Raw genomic sequence first — 19,496 nt, forward strand, 5'->3', positions numbered from 1 at the left:
TTCCCCTGCAACCAGGAGCTGAGGAGAGGGCACCGGCGTGCCTCGTGCAGCACGGAGGATGTGCCAGAGCAGCTGGAGCTTGGGGGTGGGAGATGAGCAGAGGCTCACGTCCTCCTGGCCTTCATAAACTTGCTTCAGTCCTGGCCTAGTTTTCACCAGTGTTCCCTGTGGGCTACTTTAGCACATGCAAAACTGTTCAAAGGGAAAAAGCAGAAAACTTTGTGTTCTCTTCAAATAAAAGGCCAAGCAGGAAAACCTTCCCTCTAAGTGGGGAACATCTTATAGAAGCACTGATGGACCTGAAGTGCTGGTACCACTGACAAAGACAGCCCTGTCTGTCATCAAAGGCAGGCCACGATCACCCCGGACAGCCACAAAAGTCTTCCTTCATGTCAGCGTGCAAATACCAGCTCCTCGCACATCCCCTGCTCGTTGTGTGTCCCCCTCAATTAACTTTTCACAGCTGTTGTCAAGGCCAAAGCGGTGCCACTAACTGCAGGTGCAGCTGTTACACTTGTACCTGGGTGTACAAGAAGGATTAAAGGTTTATCTCCCCCACATAAAATATGCCACATAAGCTCTGATGCAATAAGCTGCTGCTGAGGTCAGCAGCCGCTGCTCGGGGCTTAGAGCCTGACCTGCGTCACCACGGGAGCAGGGAAACGCAGGCAGTGACAGGGTAGGAGCGCAGGGCAGGTTGAAGGAACCAGTTGGTGAACCACCCACAGCTGGTTCAGACACAGGCTGTGTGCTGGGACTTGCACACCCAGGGACTTCGTGTCGTGGAGTCACCAGAGGGCTTCGATGGCACAAGGCTGGAGCTAGAACACCTCAACAACTGCTGAGCGCGCAGAGCCCAGCTTTGCCTGGAAAAGCCCAATACTCCTTTCAAACTTAGACTGTATTGACAGAGAAATTGTTTAAAAACACAAAAAAAGCTTCCTTGTTTGATCTATTTTGCCTCTGTGTCATTGCAAACCCCGTCTATTTATTTTTATAATTTTTCATTCCTGCTAGCTCTACAAAGCCAGCTCAGTTCTGGGAGAACGAACTGAATTCCATTTTGGCTCACGTATCAAACAGCATTGTTTATCAATGCCACTTGCAAAGTCTTTATTGCAAACAGTGATATACGAGTCAGAAAGCAGACAAGTGCTAATTAGAACAGAATGTTTTTAAAGCAGTAAATTAAGCAAATTTGGTCAGGAACCACTGAGGGACTCGGAAACCCTGTAGTGCTATTTCATAGAACCACGCCATGGGCTGGGTTGGAAGGGACCTCAAAGCCCCCCCAGTGCCACCCCCTGCCATGGGCAGGGCCCCCAGCCCCCAGCCCAGGCTGCCCCCAGCCCCATCCAGCCTGGCCTTGGGCACTGCCAGGGATGGGGCACCCACAGCTCCTCTGGGCAGCCTGAGCCAGGGCCTCACCGCCCTCATGGCGAAGAATTGCTTCCTTCTATCTGACCTAAATCTCCCTCTCTTAGTTTGGAGCCATTCCCCCTTAGGCTGAGCACCCCCAGCTCCCAGCAGAGGGGCTCCAGCCTCTGGGCCTGCTGCAGCAGGGCCCTGTGCTGGGAGCAGCGCTGCAGGGGGGGCTCACGAGAGTGGAAGATTTCCAAGTGTCACTTCGCAGGGGAACTCAAGCAGACGAGGCATCGCTCACTGATTTCACAAGCACAGTGCTGCTGTTCACACGGTAGCTGTTTTACCAGCACCCACCAACCTCAGTAGTTGAAGGCAGTAGATTAGATTATTATTTACCACTCGATACAAAGGGAGCCTTGTGACAGGCAGGATGTCATAATAAAACTCATGCTAACAAGGGTACAACTTGAACTGGATTAGGGTCAAGAGACCTATCACTTCCCAGCTCCAGTCCAGCCCAGCTGGATCCCTGCGGATTCTCGTGCTGTCAGAACCACTCAGTAACCGCCCTCCAGTTGTCCATGAGTACTTGGTGTGCTGCATCTGGCTGGGATGCAGTTCACATTCTTCACAGCAGCCCATGTGGTGCCGTGTTTTGGATTTGCCAAAAGCATTGATAAAACAGCAGCCCTTTAGCTACTGCTGAGCACCGCTTGCACAGAGCTGAAGGGTAATTCTGTTCCCCACTCTGCCTCCAGCGACGGGCCAGAGGTGGGCAGGCACCAGGAGTGGGCACAGCCAGGACAGCTGACCCAGGCTGACCAAAGGGGTGTGCCATACAAGACAACGTGGTGCTCAGAAACAAAAGGAGAAGAGGAAGACAAACACCATAACCACCACTACGTAACCATTACTCGTGCCGAGGCCCTGCTTTCCAGGAAGCAGCTGGACATCTGCCTGCCACAAGGAATTAAAGAATAAGTTGCTTACTGCTTTTCTTGCACACAGGGCTTTGCTCATTGAACTACCTTTATTGTGACTGACAAGTTTTTCTCCTTTTGCTCTTGTAATTATCTCCCATCCTGCCAGAGCGGGGTGGGAAGTGAGTGTACAGCTGCACGGGTGCTTAGCTGCTGTCTGGGAGGGATATTTACAAGCACGCAAACACATTCCGTTTAGCCCATCAGGTCAGTGGTTTTTCCTTCATTAATGGCAAACACGCTAAAGTTACCAGAAACACACAGGCTGCAGTAGACAGATGAGGAACTTACATCTGGGTGTTTTTGTTACCATGAAATGGACACTTCCATACAGAACCTGTCATGTGGGTTTTAACAAGCATGAATTCTACATAGGTTAAAAGGAGATTCTGAGACAAATGGTACTGAAAAATAGTCCCATTTATTTGAAGTTCTGACAATAACAGGTACATATTAAGGAACAAAATAAGTCCTAACACAAGTTGGAGTAAAAACAATTACTTCTAGTCTGAACTTGACCCTAGGAACCTTCCTGTAAAAATCCGTGGCACTTCAGCTGCTTGTCTGGGAAATGTAGGGGACAGACATTCTTATTTAAAAAAGGTAAATTTCTTCAACTCAGTTCCACTCACATACAAAAGAGAACAAGATGACAACTAAGTTGTTAGGAAAACCATGAATCTAATGAGTACTTTGCCAAGTCAATAGGGAAGTCTCTCAGTTGAGGTATCGGATTGTTCTTCTTCATTGGTTTGACTCATCTATTCTCCTTCGACAGAAGGGACAACAGTTATGCTGGAGCACGAGAAGCTCATAGTCTTCTGTGTGGAACATCTAAGAATTAGGAACAAATTGAGGGACAAATTAGCCTGTGACTAGATCAAAGAAAATGCAAACTGAGCTCAATGGATTTTCTGACACATTCTGAAGCTATTACACAAGAATTGGCCCTCTTACCTTCAACTGCCTGTCAGAGCTATAACCTACAACACAGCAGCATTTTGCAGATCACTGCCAGCGTAGCTGAAGATGCACAAAACAATGAATTACTTTTAGGAAGGATGAAAATTAGAGTTTGTGTAATCTACTGTGACTGAGTTCCAGTACTTCAAAAAGCCATTCCTGAGAAGGGAAGAAGGAAAAGAGGGACTGAACCACAAGCTAACTTAGTTTACTGACCGATTTTCCTTGCTAGAACAGGCTGAATGTCAGAGAGGCAGACCAAAAAGGAATAAGAACAAATCAGCATTTGTTGTTCAGCTGAGGTTTGCTCCACAGGTTCTGACTATTATTACTGTCAGTGCAGCTTCTCAAAGTTTTCTTCCCAAACTCAGCTACATCAAGGTTTTCAGAAGACAGCTGTTCCTCTGTGCATCACAGTGCTTATTGTTTCATTGCTTCTCTGTCTCTACATCATTCAGGAATTTACTGAATATATCTTACAGTATAAAGTTATCAATGATTTGAATTGCTTCAGATAATTTCTCAGTATTTTCTTAAACCTTTCTATGAAAACACTACCTGAAAACACGATGGACACATGGTAATGGAGGCATCTGGTAGCAGGGAACGGTAGTACTGCCATCGCAATGGCTTTGGCCAGCGTTTAATCAGAACGTCCCTCCGACTCAGTGACTGGAGAACAGCACGATTCACAACCACTGGAACAAATTCTGAGCCTCCTTGCTGCAGGTGAGCAGATTTAGAAAGAAATTGTTACCAACTGCAAAGTCCTCTGAGGATTAATAAGATCTTGTAAAATGCAAAGTACAATTCAGCAGGAAACGACAATATACAATTGGCCTGAGCCTGATCCCACCAAACTCACTGGCAGTTTTATCAACGTTTCCAGTGACAACAGCGTCCAGCTACATCTTTATCTTCTTCTCAGTGAGTTTCTATTATAGATGTTAACACAACTCTTTGTAAAGAATACCCATGCCCACAGGCACGTATTAAAACCTCACAGTAATGACTGTTTTATAGTAATACCCACAGAAGACAACCCCACTGCATGATGATAAAACCAAATACCAAATTCCAGGAACATTTACTTTAAGATCTTTTTATATACCTTGGGGTTTTGTTTGTTTGTTTTTTATGATTTTCCCAGCAAACTCTTTTTTTTTAATTTTTTTTTTTTTTTTTTTTTTTTAAGAGAGGAGTTATTATCTGGTAAACCCCTTTCCCTCCCTAGTTCCATCTCTCTCAGCCCCCTGATCTGTATCTCTCTTGTAGTAGTCTACATAACACATTCACACTAGCAGAGCAGCATGAGCTGCAAGTCAAGATTTTCTATTGATTTTTATTGGTAGCAAGAAAGAAGCCATGGGAAGGCACTGGTAAGGCTCTTACCTCAAAGCTCAGTTTTGCTGTAAAGGGATCATCTTCAATAATGTCTGCATTGTCATCAAGCCTCAAACTCTGTGCATCTAAAGACATTTCTTAAGGAAGAACCAGAGTTTCTATAAAATTGGCTGTTCTCACTGTAGCTAGCACTCACAGAATAAATATAAAAACCATTCTAGCAGGACTGGTATTCTTGTTGCTCCAGAGGGTTAAGGTATTCTACAGTGCCTAGGTTATTACAGAAAGTACTAGAGAAGGGGTTACTCTGAGTACAGTAACTAGGGAACTTTACACTTGCAGCAGCTGTAGACCAGCAAAACTGACTACAACCAAATATGACATCAGCTCTGCCTCATTTCCTGTCTGTCCACATCTGACATTGCAAAAAGCAAGTGAAGCCAACTCTTTAAATTACGTTTAAGTAGTTATAATCAGAGATTATGTTTTCTTATGCATTACTCTGCACCTAGCATTATATGGCCCCCACAGCAACTGGGAGCTCTGGGTGCCAAAACATTACAAAAGAGATTCCAACAGGAATGGTTATGAAGAAAGTCCATGCTTGCTGGTTTCCCTTGCTTTAGAAGAAAGCAGCCTCTAAAGCAAGCTGTTACTGGAAGTGAGTAGCACACTTCAGGTTCTCCCCACTCTTTACTGAAAGCAGTTACAACAGAATAGGTACAGCATGGCATTCCACTGTTAAAATGAAGTATTTCAGATAATTAGAAACAAGGTTTTGTGATGAGAAATCTTTATAAACGTATTAAACTAATATATCACTGTTTGTTATACTAACTTGAAAAGGAAACAAAATCATACTTGCATCAGTCGTATGACAAAAAAAATGAAACCTATAAAAAAATCAAAATTGCTTATTTATTCCTAAGAAAGGGACTGGAAACAGTATTTGATCAACAGGATACTGTCACTCATCATCTCTTGCCATTTATTCTCTCTCTTATTCAATCTTGGAGCTTCAAGATCAATGAGAGCTACAGCTTCTTCATCTGTGATGCCGTCTTCCAAATAGAACTCAACCAGATGCAGCACTTCTAAAGGGGTGTGAAAAACAAGGAGCATGACCTACAAGAGCTCAGAAAAGGCCTTCTAGAAAATACTTTGCCCTTTAAGAAGTGAACATCCTCTGCCTTCTCCCCACACGTTCTCATGAAGGAGAAAACAAAGCAAAACAAAAGCAACCAAACAAAAAAAAATGCCTCAGCTTCTCAAAGGATGACATCTGTGTTCACTGAACACTTCATACACTTGTTTCATAATAAAGCAATGCTTTGCTGCTGCCGTCCTGCAGTGACATCCAACTATGCCTGGGACAAGAAGCAGCCACTTAGGCAAATGTAACAACACTGAAAGGGAAGATTTGCTTGTCCAGGTAACATAGCAAAGGGAACACAGCAAGTGCTAATGTATTCTGTTCAGTTTAACATTTATCAACATGAAAAGAACAACAAAGTATGATATTCCAACGCACCATAGGAGGACGCGGAGAAGACGAAAGGTTGTCTGCAATTAATGCAGACATTCCCCAAGTTATTTAGCAAAGGGTTGTTGGTAGAGCACCTGTAACACAAGGGTACAAGCTCCTGCAAAGACACATACAGAGCACAGTAATCATAAACAGGCCAGCATATCTGGTACACTTTGGTTTCAATTAAACAGGGGTTCCTTAGGTTTACACCACTGATATTATATCAGCCCTAATCAGAAGAAATATTGCTGTGAAATCAGACCCTTAAACATCTGAAAACGCTTTTCTTTTTTAATAAAACAGCACGCTTTCACATTAAAAAATAGCTGTCTTCACCATTCCAACAATGATATTTTCACCTTGCCTTCACAGTAACAGAAGCAAAATTTTGAATCAAATACATAGTACTAAAAGAAGTTGAAGGGAAGTTTACTGAGATTTTTTTTTTTTTTACTGAGAATTTTTTTTCTTTGCAGGTTTGGTCAAATTCAAGTTTTCCAATTAATTCATTTCTCTTCTTTTCAAGAGCACAGTTATTTTAGGCAGTTCTTAAGACTGTGTTTCTATTATTTCAGGTAGCCAGGTGCTTGTTCAGTGCACAATACAATTTATTTTTAGTGAGTACTCCATGAGACGTGGCTTTATAGAGCACTGCAGAAATTCAGGCTTCAGCTAAAGAAGAAAAGGTGATAAAATAAGACTTAAGGAAGGAAGGTCATTGAAGGGATAGGGGGAGGAGGGAAGGAGTGCTAGGAGTTGGGACAAATGAAAGTGACCTCCAGCTGCAGAAAGTCATAAAGACCATGGTGTAATTGCACGTGGATCAGAGAGAAAAAGGCTCGAAGGAATTAATAGGCAGAGAAGAAGGTAGACACAAGACAGGAGAGGGAGGACAGAAGCTGCCTATCAAGAAAGAACTGATTTTAGTTTGTTCTCAGGAGCAAATGGAAGCCTGACCTGAAGAATAACAATAAAAGGACTGCTTCCAGTGGAAATATAATTATACCACAGACCTAGCAGAATGTATTTCAGACTTTTATGTATAAGGCAACTCAGATTCTTGGATTAGACTACTTATTAATGATTAAAAGGAAACAATGCAACTTACTTCACTGTCATGAAATGGCTTGGATCGGATTGTCAGGCTGCCCAACTCAATTGATTTCTGGAACCTAGCTGGAATCTGCAGTCCCTGTAACTTGTCATAGGCATGACGAGCCAGTTTATATGCACCAAGAGCTTTACTCTGTTTTGCCAGGGCAAATAATGTATTACTACAATTAAATTAAGGAATAAAAATACATATGGCATTTAGTAAAAACTACAGTGCTTTTTCCAGTCACAGAAAGCGTGCAATGAGGCATATTCTACAACAGCAGTTCAAATAGGCCTTAACAAAATACATATATATATACACAGAATTATATACTCAACTCCATTTAAATAAACAAATCTGAAAGGACTATCAAAGTGGCTGGGGGCAATTTTCAGTGAGGTAAGGAACTGCCCCTTGTCCTGGTTTGGCTAGGACAGAATTACTTTTCCTGCTAGCAGCTGGTAGGGTGCTGTGTTTTGGCTTAGGATGGGAAGAGTGCTGATACCACCCCGATGTTTTAATTGTTGCAGAGCAGTGCTTACACCAAGCCAAGGACGTCTCAGCTTCTCGCTCTGTCCTGCCAGCAGGAGGGGACAGACCCAGGAGAGCTGACCCAAACTGGCCACAGGGGTGTTCCATCCCATCTGGGGTCATGCTGAACAATAAATAGGGGGGGCTAGCCGGGTGGGGGGCGGCTGCTTGGGGATAGACTGGGCATCGGTCAGCGGGTGGTGAGCAACTGCATTGGGCGTCACTTGTTTGTGCACGTTCTTAGTAGTAGTACTGTTAGCATTATTATTATTTTCCTTTCTTTTCTGTCCTAATAAACTGTCTTTATCTCAACCCACAGACTTTCATTTCTTTCTGACTCTCTCCCCCATCCCAGAGAGGGAGGGTGAGCAAACGGCTGTGAGGTGCGTGGCTGCCAGGTGGGTCAAACCACAACAACCCTACATTAATATTGCTTGGGTTAAATTTTCTGACTCCATTTTGAAGTTAGTTTTGGAGTGAATGGATTTTCCCATCCAAATTTTACATATATGGAGAGACAGACAGCTATGAACACCAGCAATGCACTGCCACCTACTAAATGTACATCATCTTACTGGAAAGAATTCAGCACATGCTGTGGCAGTGACCAAGGGGTGTCTCTTTCATTAGCATGTAACAATAACTGCTGTTTAGAAAGCTACCAATCCTAATGGGCACAAGGAATGTTAGGAAAGACTTTTTGAAAGATCATTCCTTTGTAAGTGAGGAAGTTACTAAAAAGGAAAGCAAACATCCCACCCAGAGCCACAATGGAAGCAAAACCAAGAATGTCACGCTTTCCCTAAGGCAACTGCTGACCCTTTTTGTTATTTTTTACAGACAGGTGCATTTCTACAGTGTTCACACAGGCCTTTTAAGAAGTATTTCCAAAAGATGCAATATGCACTAACAAAGCTGTGCAAATGTTATCTTGATAGACACTACACAGCTATACCAGCCTCATACGAAGCAAAAGCGCCTGTTTCTCCCCTCCCTCCACCACCTCCTGTCTCAGTTCAGTCTCCTTGCAGCAACACTGTCAAGATTCAGAGCCAACATCCTGTTTCAATGACTAGTATCCTAGAACTTGCTTCCCTGACAAAGGCGATGCATCAGACTGGGTGGGTGGCTGAGAATTACATGTTGGTTGATTTTTACAGCTCCCAAAGACTGGAGGGGGAAGGTAGTGCAGTTAAACACAGTGGTTTGAAGGTGCTGATTATTTCCTTAGGGACACAAGTCAATTTCCATTAACTGTAACCAACAGCTGAAACTGAACATACCCTAAAGTGGATCTCTGCATTGTGGGTCAGCTTCAATTATTCTTTTCATGCATTTCAGCCTCTAGATTCTGTGCTGTATTGGAAGGATACACTTTTGAGATCCCCAAAGGAGTCTCCTTTGTTAAGCTGTGAAGCAGAAACCTGGAAATATTGAAGAGTGTTTCGGGCAAGTGGAAACTGAAAGGCTCCTCCTGCAGTATTAAAAATAAACAGACATTTCTAAGCTGGCAAACTAACAATCACTAAGCATCACAACACCAGGCATCTCAAGTACTGTGTCTCTTGCATACAGTTGCAAAAAGAGGTGCTGACAGAATATACCAAGTAGGTTTTACATGTGTAACACCAATGTTCATGCCTGCTACACACAGAAAGACAAAAAGAGATCCAATCTTTAACAGGCTATCTAAAAACAGGACATACCAATCACTATTGGTGTGAAGTCTCCACCATTCACGGGCTGAAGTAGTCTGACCAGCACAGACCTCAACTGCAGAGAGTCTTCTTTTGCGTAAGGGCATGGATCGAGGGTTCTCAAATGTTTTACAGAAGATATTTTCACCAACAGTGGTGGTAACATTACTGTAACTGCTGGAAGCAGAGGGAGCTCCCTCCTCAAGACTGTCTATCATTCTGGAGTAATTTATAAATATCATTACTGATACAAGTACCACACTGTGGGAATCTTTAAGCTCGTTGCCTTCTGTTCAGAACTGTTTTCCATGATTAAAGAGCCTACCACAGCCAGCGCAGGACTAGAGACCCAGTCACTGGAACCAAGTCAATACAGCTAGCAAAAAAAGGACTGGGGGAGGAAATTCAACCGTTGTCATATCCTCTGCCCACATTGAGACAAACACAGATCTGCTAAAATTGCACTGCAGCTTTTAGGAACTAAGACAACAGAAGTTCTTGTGCAGTACAACGGAAGGCAAAGAAATAAATTACTATACAGTATCATTGGTAAGTCATTAAATACCTCTAGTTATTTCTGGACTCCTAAAAGAAAAATGCTCATAAAGCATAAATACACAACTTCTAAGGTAAATACCTTACCGTGTATCTTTGAATATAGTGATAGACATGGTAAACTTCTGCCAAATGCTGGAAGTGATGAAACTTCTGTAACATTTCAGTCTTCTGTTGTTCATTCTCTGTGGGATGTAAAGGCATTAGTCTAAGTCTCCAAGATGAGTTTATGAGACTCAGTGGGGAGAAAACGATGTATTATGATACTAGTGCCAGCATTTCCAAAAGAAGTGCATGCCAGTCCAGGTGTGTCCCATCTACTTGTGCAAAACACAGGTTAAATAGACTTGCTGTTCTTGTGAGCAAGTTTCTGCTTTAAAAAAGCATGGTAAAACACAACAGATAAAGCAATAGTTTTAACACAGCTAGAGCCTATGGCAGACTTAAAGGCAGAAAATAGTAGCTGTGCATCACTGGGAACTTCATTCATAACTTCAGAGTTTACAAGTAAAATGAGTTTTGAAACATTTGTTTCACAGATATTAAATACACCACTAAAAATGTGGAACAATTTGCATTCCCATACAATACCTCAGGGGTAATATGTCAGCACTATCAAGCAACGGCTGAACTAAAAAATGTACTTACAGCACCAAGCATAAGACAGCATTATCAATCTTTGTATTCGTTACCAAGCTACATCTCTTAACCACTGGCTCCGCCCCTCTCTCACTGCAGAAGAGATGATAGCTAATAATCGGGTTTTTATTTGTTGTCAAAAATAGTTTGTAAAGTATCTCCCCCACCCACATTCAAGTACTAGGCAGATCTTATGCTCCAAGGCCACCTTTTAGTTACTAGTACTTTAACCTGCCAATCAGTTCTCTAGCTGAAGTGTGTTGAGGGAAGGTACGTGAGGATACAGGATCCCAGGAGACACTATTTCAATTCTAGCCAGATTTCAGAACGAGGCCTACACATGCCGATGTTGTTGTTTTGCTCATCTGTTTTAAATAAGCACATGGGAAAAACAGGGGACTACAAAAATAGCACAAGCCAGAGCTGCATACAGCACAAAAGAAGAAAAAAACAACAGTGAAGTAGTTACAGCAATTCTATCACAATTCACTAGTTGTTTACATGCACAAGAAGGTAACAAATACGAACTTCCTTTCAGTTACTTACCTTGGGCTATATCTAAACACTGCATGGAAAGCATCCAATAATAATAGGCTGCATCATTAAATCGGCTTTCAACCACAGCATTGTGTGTTAGCTGCTCCAGCACTCTAACAGCTTCACTCTGCCTGCCAGCCTTGTGGAATGCTACGAAGAAGGCCAAAACAAAGAGGATTTTACAGTGTGATTATATCAATTAACTGAAATTAATGTTTTTAAATTAAGAGCAGCCTATTCAGCCAATATCAAATCATCTACTCAGAGAGGATGAAAAGGATTATACACTCGTATTTTTCTCCTTGAAAGCAGCAACACTAATGGAACATGAGATGGATCTGTAGGTATTTTATGGCTTTTGCACTGTCTCAGGGGCTCTTGAGCTGACAGACATTGTACAATGCCGGGTGTTCTGTTTTTTTATTTAAATATAGAAAAGAGTAAAACCACAATGATCTTTTAGATTTGTATACAAGCAAACTCTAAACACCACAAATCACACTTGCATTCAAAACTACAATAAATTGAAGTTAGTGCTCTAGTTTGCAATGCTGAATATTTTTTTTTTTTAAAGATTATACCATTTACTATATCATTCTAGCATTTATTAAAAGCATTTCTTTAACTGAACCTCAGAAACCAGTATAAAGTTAGATCCTGAATTCTCACTTGATAAAAATGCATTTGGCAAACACTGCCTTCATATAGGGTAATAAAGGAAAAAAAATAAATAAAGATAGCACAATTGCCTCCTGACTTTAGGTAGTTTCGATATAACCAAATTCTCATATATACATACACAATGATCTCTAGCTCACCCCATTTGGGGGAATTTGTATCAGCCAAGAAACTTCAGCAGTCCTCTGTGGAACTAACTGTGGACAATATACCTGTATGTGCAGAGCTCTGTGTGCAAACTACTAAGCTGCCCTAAAAGCAGATGCTCAAAGGTTTACTGCTGAGACATATAAACTAGTTTTGTACAGACAGCTCACGTCTGGCATGTTCACTAGCTTGGCCCTTATATGCAAATGCAGTTATACTCTTAGATCCGAGCTGGCTCTGGAAACAGCAGATGCAACAGTCACATGGAGCTGCACCTGAGAAAAGGAAGTATACTAAAAACATGCTGGCTCCACATGGAGCTTGCTTCAAATCTCTTCTTATCCCTGGAACAATTTACGAATAAAATTTTGAAGCCTGTCCACACGATGGAAGGTTGACAGTTCTCTTTAAAGGTAATTTTATAAGCCTAACAAAAATCTAGAAAATTCTTAAAGAAACATGAAGATTTTCCTTGTACAAAGCCAACATTATCTAAACATAAGGAAAAACAGGTCTTTCCACTCTGACCTGCAAAGTACTTGCTACACTTTGAATCTTATTGTGATGAAAATATTAATCAGAACAGTTCAGATTATATGCCAAATACCTGTAGCCACGTGTCAATCTCAGCTATGCAATGAGATGGAAAAATCTGGAACTATATTTGGATGCCATCGCTTCTGACAGATCCATAACATTTTCTAATTAATAGAGACCTCCAGCTACTTTTCTTTAAGACTGGTCTGAAAACATGGTTTCTATTTGGTTTTGAATTTTACTGATAAGAAACCCTCAAGGGCAAAGACTGCATACTCGGTGTTGGAAAAGTACAGAGGACATTTTGAGTGTCCAGTGGTCTGTCTGCAAGTCTTACCTTTTTGGGCTTCTTCAAATCTATCATTCTCTGCTAGCCACTGAGCATAAGGGACATAGACATCATCTTTGAATTCAGGATGCTTTTCACTCAAAGCAAATGCCTGAGGTACATAATAAATTCATTTTTAGCATACTGCATGATTTAAACAGTTAAAAGGTTTAGCATACTCCACGGGATCAATCTTTTATTTCCCAGTAAATTCACAATGAAAATACATACACATAATACAGATTATATCCATCTTTTCTCCAGTATGAAACTAATGTATTTTAAAATAAAAAGCAATCACCAACAAAAGAAAAACTAAGCATAGCAGCAGTCTGGATTATGAATTAGGGAAACGTGAAAGTGTATCTAGGAAATTCAGTAAATTTCACAGCATGAAACATGAAATGTTTTCATTTTTTTACTGAACGTATCTTCTAAAGAGACTGAAGCAACACTGTAAACAGGGTTTGTTTCCTAAGCTCACTAACTGGTCAACAGAAGAATAAGCATACAATTTTCAAAAGCACCTATATAATTTACAGGGGGGGTTAAGTGTCAGTTCTAGTGGCACTTTGAAAACCCTGAAGTTACACCTATTAAAATCTCAATTTGAAGAAATACGAACAGAACTAAGGTAACCCCAGCTTTGAAGTATGCGATACTGGCAGACTCATGCTTCCATGGAAAAACCCACTGAAGTCAGCAAAACTTTACCTAAACGTAAGCATAAATCTAGCTTATAAAGTGGGGTTCACACAGCATACATTCATCAGATCTATGTCATACATATGGTATTCTCACTCACACATGTCCAAGTTATAAAAATAATGCAGCTCAAAACAGAATTTCCCTGATATTTCCCCTGATATAATTTATATTTATTCTAATGGGCTAGAAGCATCTTAAGGATTTGCATAGGAAATGGGCAACTATACCTCAACAGGCAAAAAAGGTGTTCAGAAATGAGACCAAGAAATGTTCAGCCAGGACATTTAAGAAAACAAAAAAACACACTACACCAAAAAACACCAAAATCACCCATAAACAAAATCAAAGAAAGAGCAATGAGCATACAAAATTAACCTGAGTACTCAGAATCACATTCTGTGGAAGCCTTCACCCTCCCTGCTTCCCCCTTCACTCCAGTGGTGGAGGAACCAGACATTTATCTCCCTCCTTCAACCAGAGATAATAAGTAGTAGCAGTTTTGAACAAAGGAACCAAAAGCATGCTTACTTCTTCCCAGCGAAGAGTCTCCACGTAGAGATGGACCAATGCTTTCAGGTCACCAACCTTCATGTATGTTTCTGCTGCATAGCCAGGGTTATCAAGTTTCTTAAAATAGAAGGCACATTTTAACAAAGGCTCACGCTCAGCTTTATCCAGTTTCCGAGCAACTTCTATTAACCTAGACACCATAAAAAGATGGCAAACATTCCAGGTTCAGCTGCTATTTAACTATTGTAAGAACTTCACTGTTAATCGGCTATTATTTAATACTGTAATAGTAGTATCACATGACCCGCTGTTTGAACGCTTACTGAAAGCTGTTTAAAATTCTTTTTATCTTTTACAAGCTCAAAACCTGTTCCTACAGTCCTTACTAATGCACGCAATTCCGTATCACAACAAACTGTCCTCAGTGGGTTTGCTCAGTCATGGACAGAGGGAAGCAGTAGGTCCTACATGACTAAGTCACATGGGACACGATTCCTTAACTCTGACCTAAAAAAAACCAAACTCATGAATAAACATTACTCCATTTGCCACAAGGGAAACTGAGTCAAGGGAATGCGGAGTCACCTGTCCAAGTTTTTATGTTAAGTCAGCAGAAGACCCCAAGTATGAATTACTGCGAATCAAGAAGGATTTGACCAGGACAAGAGTTGCCCAAGAATTTATGTCTAGCAATTCCGTGCTCCAATTCAGTTGCAACAGTTTAAAACATAAATAGGCTACCAAATACAGTCACTGCTGTGATGATTACTCTGAAATGTTTAAGGCATGCATATTTTAGAAGACAGCCCCATAATACAGAGGAACCCATTCACGTTGTTTATTATTGTAACACAGTTATTTTCATAGCATAATGCCCCATGCTCTGAACATTTAATGCAACTTTTGAAACATATTAAATTGTAGATGTGCTTCAAATACAGCTTATGCACCTTTGTTTATATCATACTGAGTGTATCAAACGGGTTTTGTCCTATTTTAAAGTTATGCAGAATTCACTCAAGTTTCTGTTATACAGTAACTCAGAGATGGAATTAAAACCTACGTATCAACCCAGCCATGGTCCCCGCTGATTTCTATGGCTTTCATGTGCTCGCCTGCAGAAAGGTACATCTCCACTGCTGCTTTTGGCTCATTGATATTCTTGGCCCAATCTGCTTGCTTTTTTATTAGCATCTTTGTGTCTTTGGGATCTCCAGACCTGAGAAAATCCTGAAATAGCACAGTACAAAAAAAGTTGGCATTACTTTCTGGTCACAAACACTGTTACATTCTGAATTCTAAAATACAAAAGAGCTTTTTTGATTAATATTGTTATGCCTTCTAAGAAAAAAAAACAGTGCATACAGAGCAACAGAAATTGATCCAGCTTTCAGCAACTAATCAAAGACCAATGTTCGGTAGGAAACAATGGCATGTCTCCCCTCTACACAGGTAAATTAAAAAACAGATAAATGAAAGTGAGAGATTCTGTGAGGGCTATGAGAAGAATGACAAAGATGCCTCAGAGGTTATCAGTAGCTTTCCAAGGAATCAAGCTGGGAGGTTTCCCCTGTTGAACCTGTTTAAGTAGATATAAACTACTTTTGTAGTTTTGTGTTTTGTCTTTTTTTTTTCATAGATTTCTGCATGCCATCTAGGAACACACCTTTCTAAAACAAAATGCTACTAATCTTAAAAGGAGAGAGAGAGAGAGAGAGAGAGAGAGAGAGAGAAATACCAATTTTAAGTTTCTTTTAAGAAAGTGCTCTTTCATTCTCAAAGATGACTCAACCCTGTGCTTAGGTAACACCAGTACATCCACTTAAATTATACGTAAGCATCAGGATGCCCCACAAATCAATTAAAGACTGAAATCTCATTTTCTGCAAATACCCTTGATAATTGTACTACCATATATCGAAGAAGTTCTATAAGGATGGAATGACAGCTGCTCAAGAGAGCTACAGCTACTGGCTGGACTTCTGCACAGTAAGGCAAACTGCAAGTCTGGATGCTGCAATGATGACCGTTTTGAAACTGTTTTTAATAGTTTGTTCAGCTTCTGCCAATACCAAAGCCCTGGCACCATATGGTTCACATCTGTGACATCATGCAGCAGGAAAAAAAAATTGTACTTCAAAACTGGAAGATCAATTAAAGGCAATTTTGGCTGTTAAGAGAACAGACTACTGTCCTTTAAAACAGCTTTTACCAAATGAAAAATTAGAATAGAGCAGGAATGGAAAACTATGTAGATAGGAAAGATACCTTATCCTCAAGGTTTCTATTAAATTCTGTTTCAGATTAAAAAACAAACAAGACCCACAACACAAAAAACACACATAGCAGAACTGTTCCAGTATCGCAGCTCACCACTTTCCCTGATGCAGATAGTCAGCAGGTACAGAACTACAACCAGATGTCAGCTCTTAACACAAAACAAAATCCTATGTCAAGTTCATTTAACTACTGCAACACAGCCCTGATTCAGGAGACTAACCATACAGATGTTGTGATAATCTTCTAACATGAAAAACCGAAGACAAGGAATCAAGTTGAACAATCTTTGATACAACTTCTGTTTGCCAGCATAGGTCATCAGAGTTAAGTCCAAAATCAAAAGCTCAGCTTCTTCAAGTATAAAGAGGGTTTTATTTTGTGAGTTCTCAGTAATTTGTGATCTGGTACTGTGATAATGAGCCTATGACCACATATCAAAGGACTTCCTGACCTCTGCCTTTAGTCTGGTCTCTCTAGCTGGAACTAATCAAAGTTAACCTCAAACACAAGAAATCAGACTCTGAAAGGGTCTCTTTGCTTAATTCTGGCACCATTAACCCCCTCCTCCCCCCTCCATCTATCTTTCCTTGGAAAAAATACCTGGCAGCAAGGGTGTTTCCCATGTTCTTCCATGCATCATGCACTCCCTGCACAAGCGGCTTCCTTCAAATGCTAATAAGTACCTTTAGTTTCTTCTGCATTGAATTACTCTCAAGGATAGGAGGCACAAGACCTTTTGCTCTCCACTAAATATAAATGTGACTACTGCCAAGAATTAAAAGATTCTAATGAAGGCTTATGGGAAAATTTTCATCCATGAATTACTTTATGTTCAAGAAGAGCCAAAACACTGAAGCTAACGAAGACTCATCAGCCAAAAATAGCAGCAGTCCAACTTACATCAGCCAAGTCCCAAAGTATTTATATATTAAGCACTTGGAAGAAAAAGCTCTCTGTAGCATAATTCATGGAATCTATGCTAAAACAGTTTATATGCATGTCATGGTAAAGTCTTTGTCCAGTACTGGACAGAATAAGGCTCTGACAAGCGATGAACAACACTGAACACTGCATACGTTCTCAGTGATATTCAGATGAAAACACCATAGAAGACAAAAGGTAAATGATGCTTTCTTATCACCATATAAAAACATCACTTGTTAAAACGGTATTCAATTTATTTCTACTTGGGGACAGAGTTAAGAAAAAATGCCAAGACAGATTGATTCTTGGGAAGCAAATTCTCTAGGGAACAAAAATATACTAGTTTAGTATATGACACAGTTTATAAAATATATTAATACAGACTTAAATGCTTAAGTTCAAACTATGAAAGAAAAATATTTTTGTTGCAATAGGGAAGTGAATTAAACACATGGTGCACATACCTCACACCTCCACTTCAGAAGCCAGTAAATAAATAAAAAGGATTCTTGAGCAACCAGTGGGAAAGAAACCACTATGAAAACTAGATTTTTAGTTTTTGAAAAAGGCAAATGACTATGGATGATACTCTATAACCAAAATCCCAAAGTCACCTCTGGTAGTGCCTATTAAAAATTTCACTGAAAAGCCACGAGCCACACGGATACACTTGGGACTACACAATACACAGTCTGCTACCTCAGTTACAGGCTCTGAAGAAAAATGCCAATATTGCTTATAGACACAGAAAACAGACGTTTTCCACACCTGTAAGCCTAAATGGACTTCAGCCAACCAAAAGAGAAAGTTGGAATGCAAAACCTGCTCTTCATCCTGTCCTTTTATAGAATCATAGTTTGAAAACATTTACAGGTACCTGTTAGTATTTCTGCATTTAAATACTCAGTTGCAAACTATTACCTTCGCATAGTCAAACATGCGTAAATCAGAGTACATATCCAGAGCTAGGTTCTCATGCCCACTCTTTTTGTACAGCTTTGCTGCCTCGTGGAATTTTCCCTGGTAGGCATAAACATCTGCTAGGAACAGTTCATTGACATTTTCTCCATGCTTCTTCCGCTCCTGGAAAAAAGAAACAAGATGTAGAACATTCTAGATGATCAGGACCCAGGTGAGAAACAGGCATTGAAGGAGTTGGATTTTCAAGCTCAGATTTTAGCTGTTAATAAAATCCTGTAACATGATACGATGATTATGCTTCTCCTACATTTTTGGTGAATTTATAATTAAACGATTCAATCTCTTTATTAAAATCAGGAAGAGCAAAATTAAATGTCACTACACAAACCAAACTGTTGAAAAAAATCACTTCTCTTGATTTCATATAGGAAAATGAACAGACACTATCATTATGCTATTTAAAAAGAAAGTATCTGATGGGTTCCTTATTTTCTCCCATAGAAACTCACTAGCATATAGTTTGGCTAAATTAACAATATGTGAGGGTGGGAAGAACAACAAACATGAAAATAACTGTTAGCAATAAGCAGAGTCACAAAGTCATCAAGCACAGTGCCACTGACTCTGTCACCACATACAAGAGCTCGGGAGGCACTTCAGAGCGCCTGCACATATTCTCCTGCAAACTGGAGGGGCTCGTTCCGTGCAGGAAGCTACCACACGTGCCAAGCATATGCAGTGCCACAGCAGCCTTTCTGCAGATCAGGCAGTGGAGCAATGCCACACACACTGCACGCATACAGGCGTCTGTTTTACCCCATATCTCAGAAATGCATCAGTGCCCGGCTTTGGATAGAATTGTTACTGGTCTGTCCCATATGAAAGTACGTAGCTATGAACTAAATTCAACAAAAACTGCACTAAAGAGGCAAAAGCATTCCGCATGCACACACAGTTGAATCTCTGCTGCCAAAGGAGACCCTCACCACCACTGTTTCCAGTCACATTTATTGGTAAGGGCTGTTGAAAGTTCCCTTTTAGAATTTCATTAAAATAACAATCAGAGGAATTGTTACACCATTTTTGAAAGATTTCACATAATCTTGCCAGATAAAAAGATCTGGCAGTTATGTTTCCTACTGTCATCAATTAGAAAAAAAGTGTCATTACCAAGAGAAAACAGTCATATTAATGAAATGTGTGCTTAATTACACCCTTACAAGCCTGA

At 40.6% G+C, this 19,496-nt stretch overlaps 1 protein-coding gene across 2 annotated transcripts in view; it reads right to left on the bottom strand.

The window, feature by feature from the left end:
• Positions 1–2,761: 2,761 nt before the first annotated feature.
• The window catches only part of IFT122 (intraflagellar transport 122), a 32,460-nt gene continuing 15,725 nt past the window's right edge, over positions 2,762–19,496 (bottom strand). For both annotated transcript variants that reach the window (XM_082768067.1, XM_082768068.1), the window contains 13 exons: positions 18,269–18,430; positions 15,207–15,373; positions 14,162–14,333; positions 12,935–13,037; positions 11,245–11,385; positions 10,147–10,244; positions 9,181–9,281; positions 7,289–7,454; positions 6,184–6,295; positions 5,618–5,746; positions 4,701–4,777; positions 3,867–4,031; positions 2,762–3,179 (listed from right to left, as the gene is read on the bottom strand). In XM_082768067.1, the coding sequence (XP_082624193.1) occupies positions 3,090–3,179; positions 3,867–4,031; positions 4,701–4,777; positions 5,618–5,746; positions 6,184–6,295; positions 7,289–7,454; positions 9,181–9,281; positions 10,147–10,244; positions 11,245–11,385; positions 12,935–13,037; positions 14,162–14,333; positions 15,207–15,373; positions 18,269–18,430 (1,683 nt within the window). In that variant the 3' untranslated portion in view covers positions 2,762–3,089. The remainder of the gene's footprint in view (positions 3,180–3,866; positions 4,032–4,700; positions 4,778–5,617; positions 5,747–6,183; positions 6,296–7,288; positions 7,455–9,180; positions 9,282–10,146; positions 10,245–11,244; positions 11,386–12,934; positions 13,038–14,161; positions 14,334–15,206; positions 15,374–18,268; positions 18,431–19,496) is intronic.

This window comes from Aythya marila (assembly GCF_965140915.1).
Source record: "Aythya marila genome assembly, chromosome: 10".
Taxonomy (NCBI): domain Eukaryota; kingdom Metazoa; phylum Chordata; class Aves; order Anseriformes; family Anatidae; genus Aythya; species Aythya marila.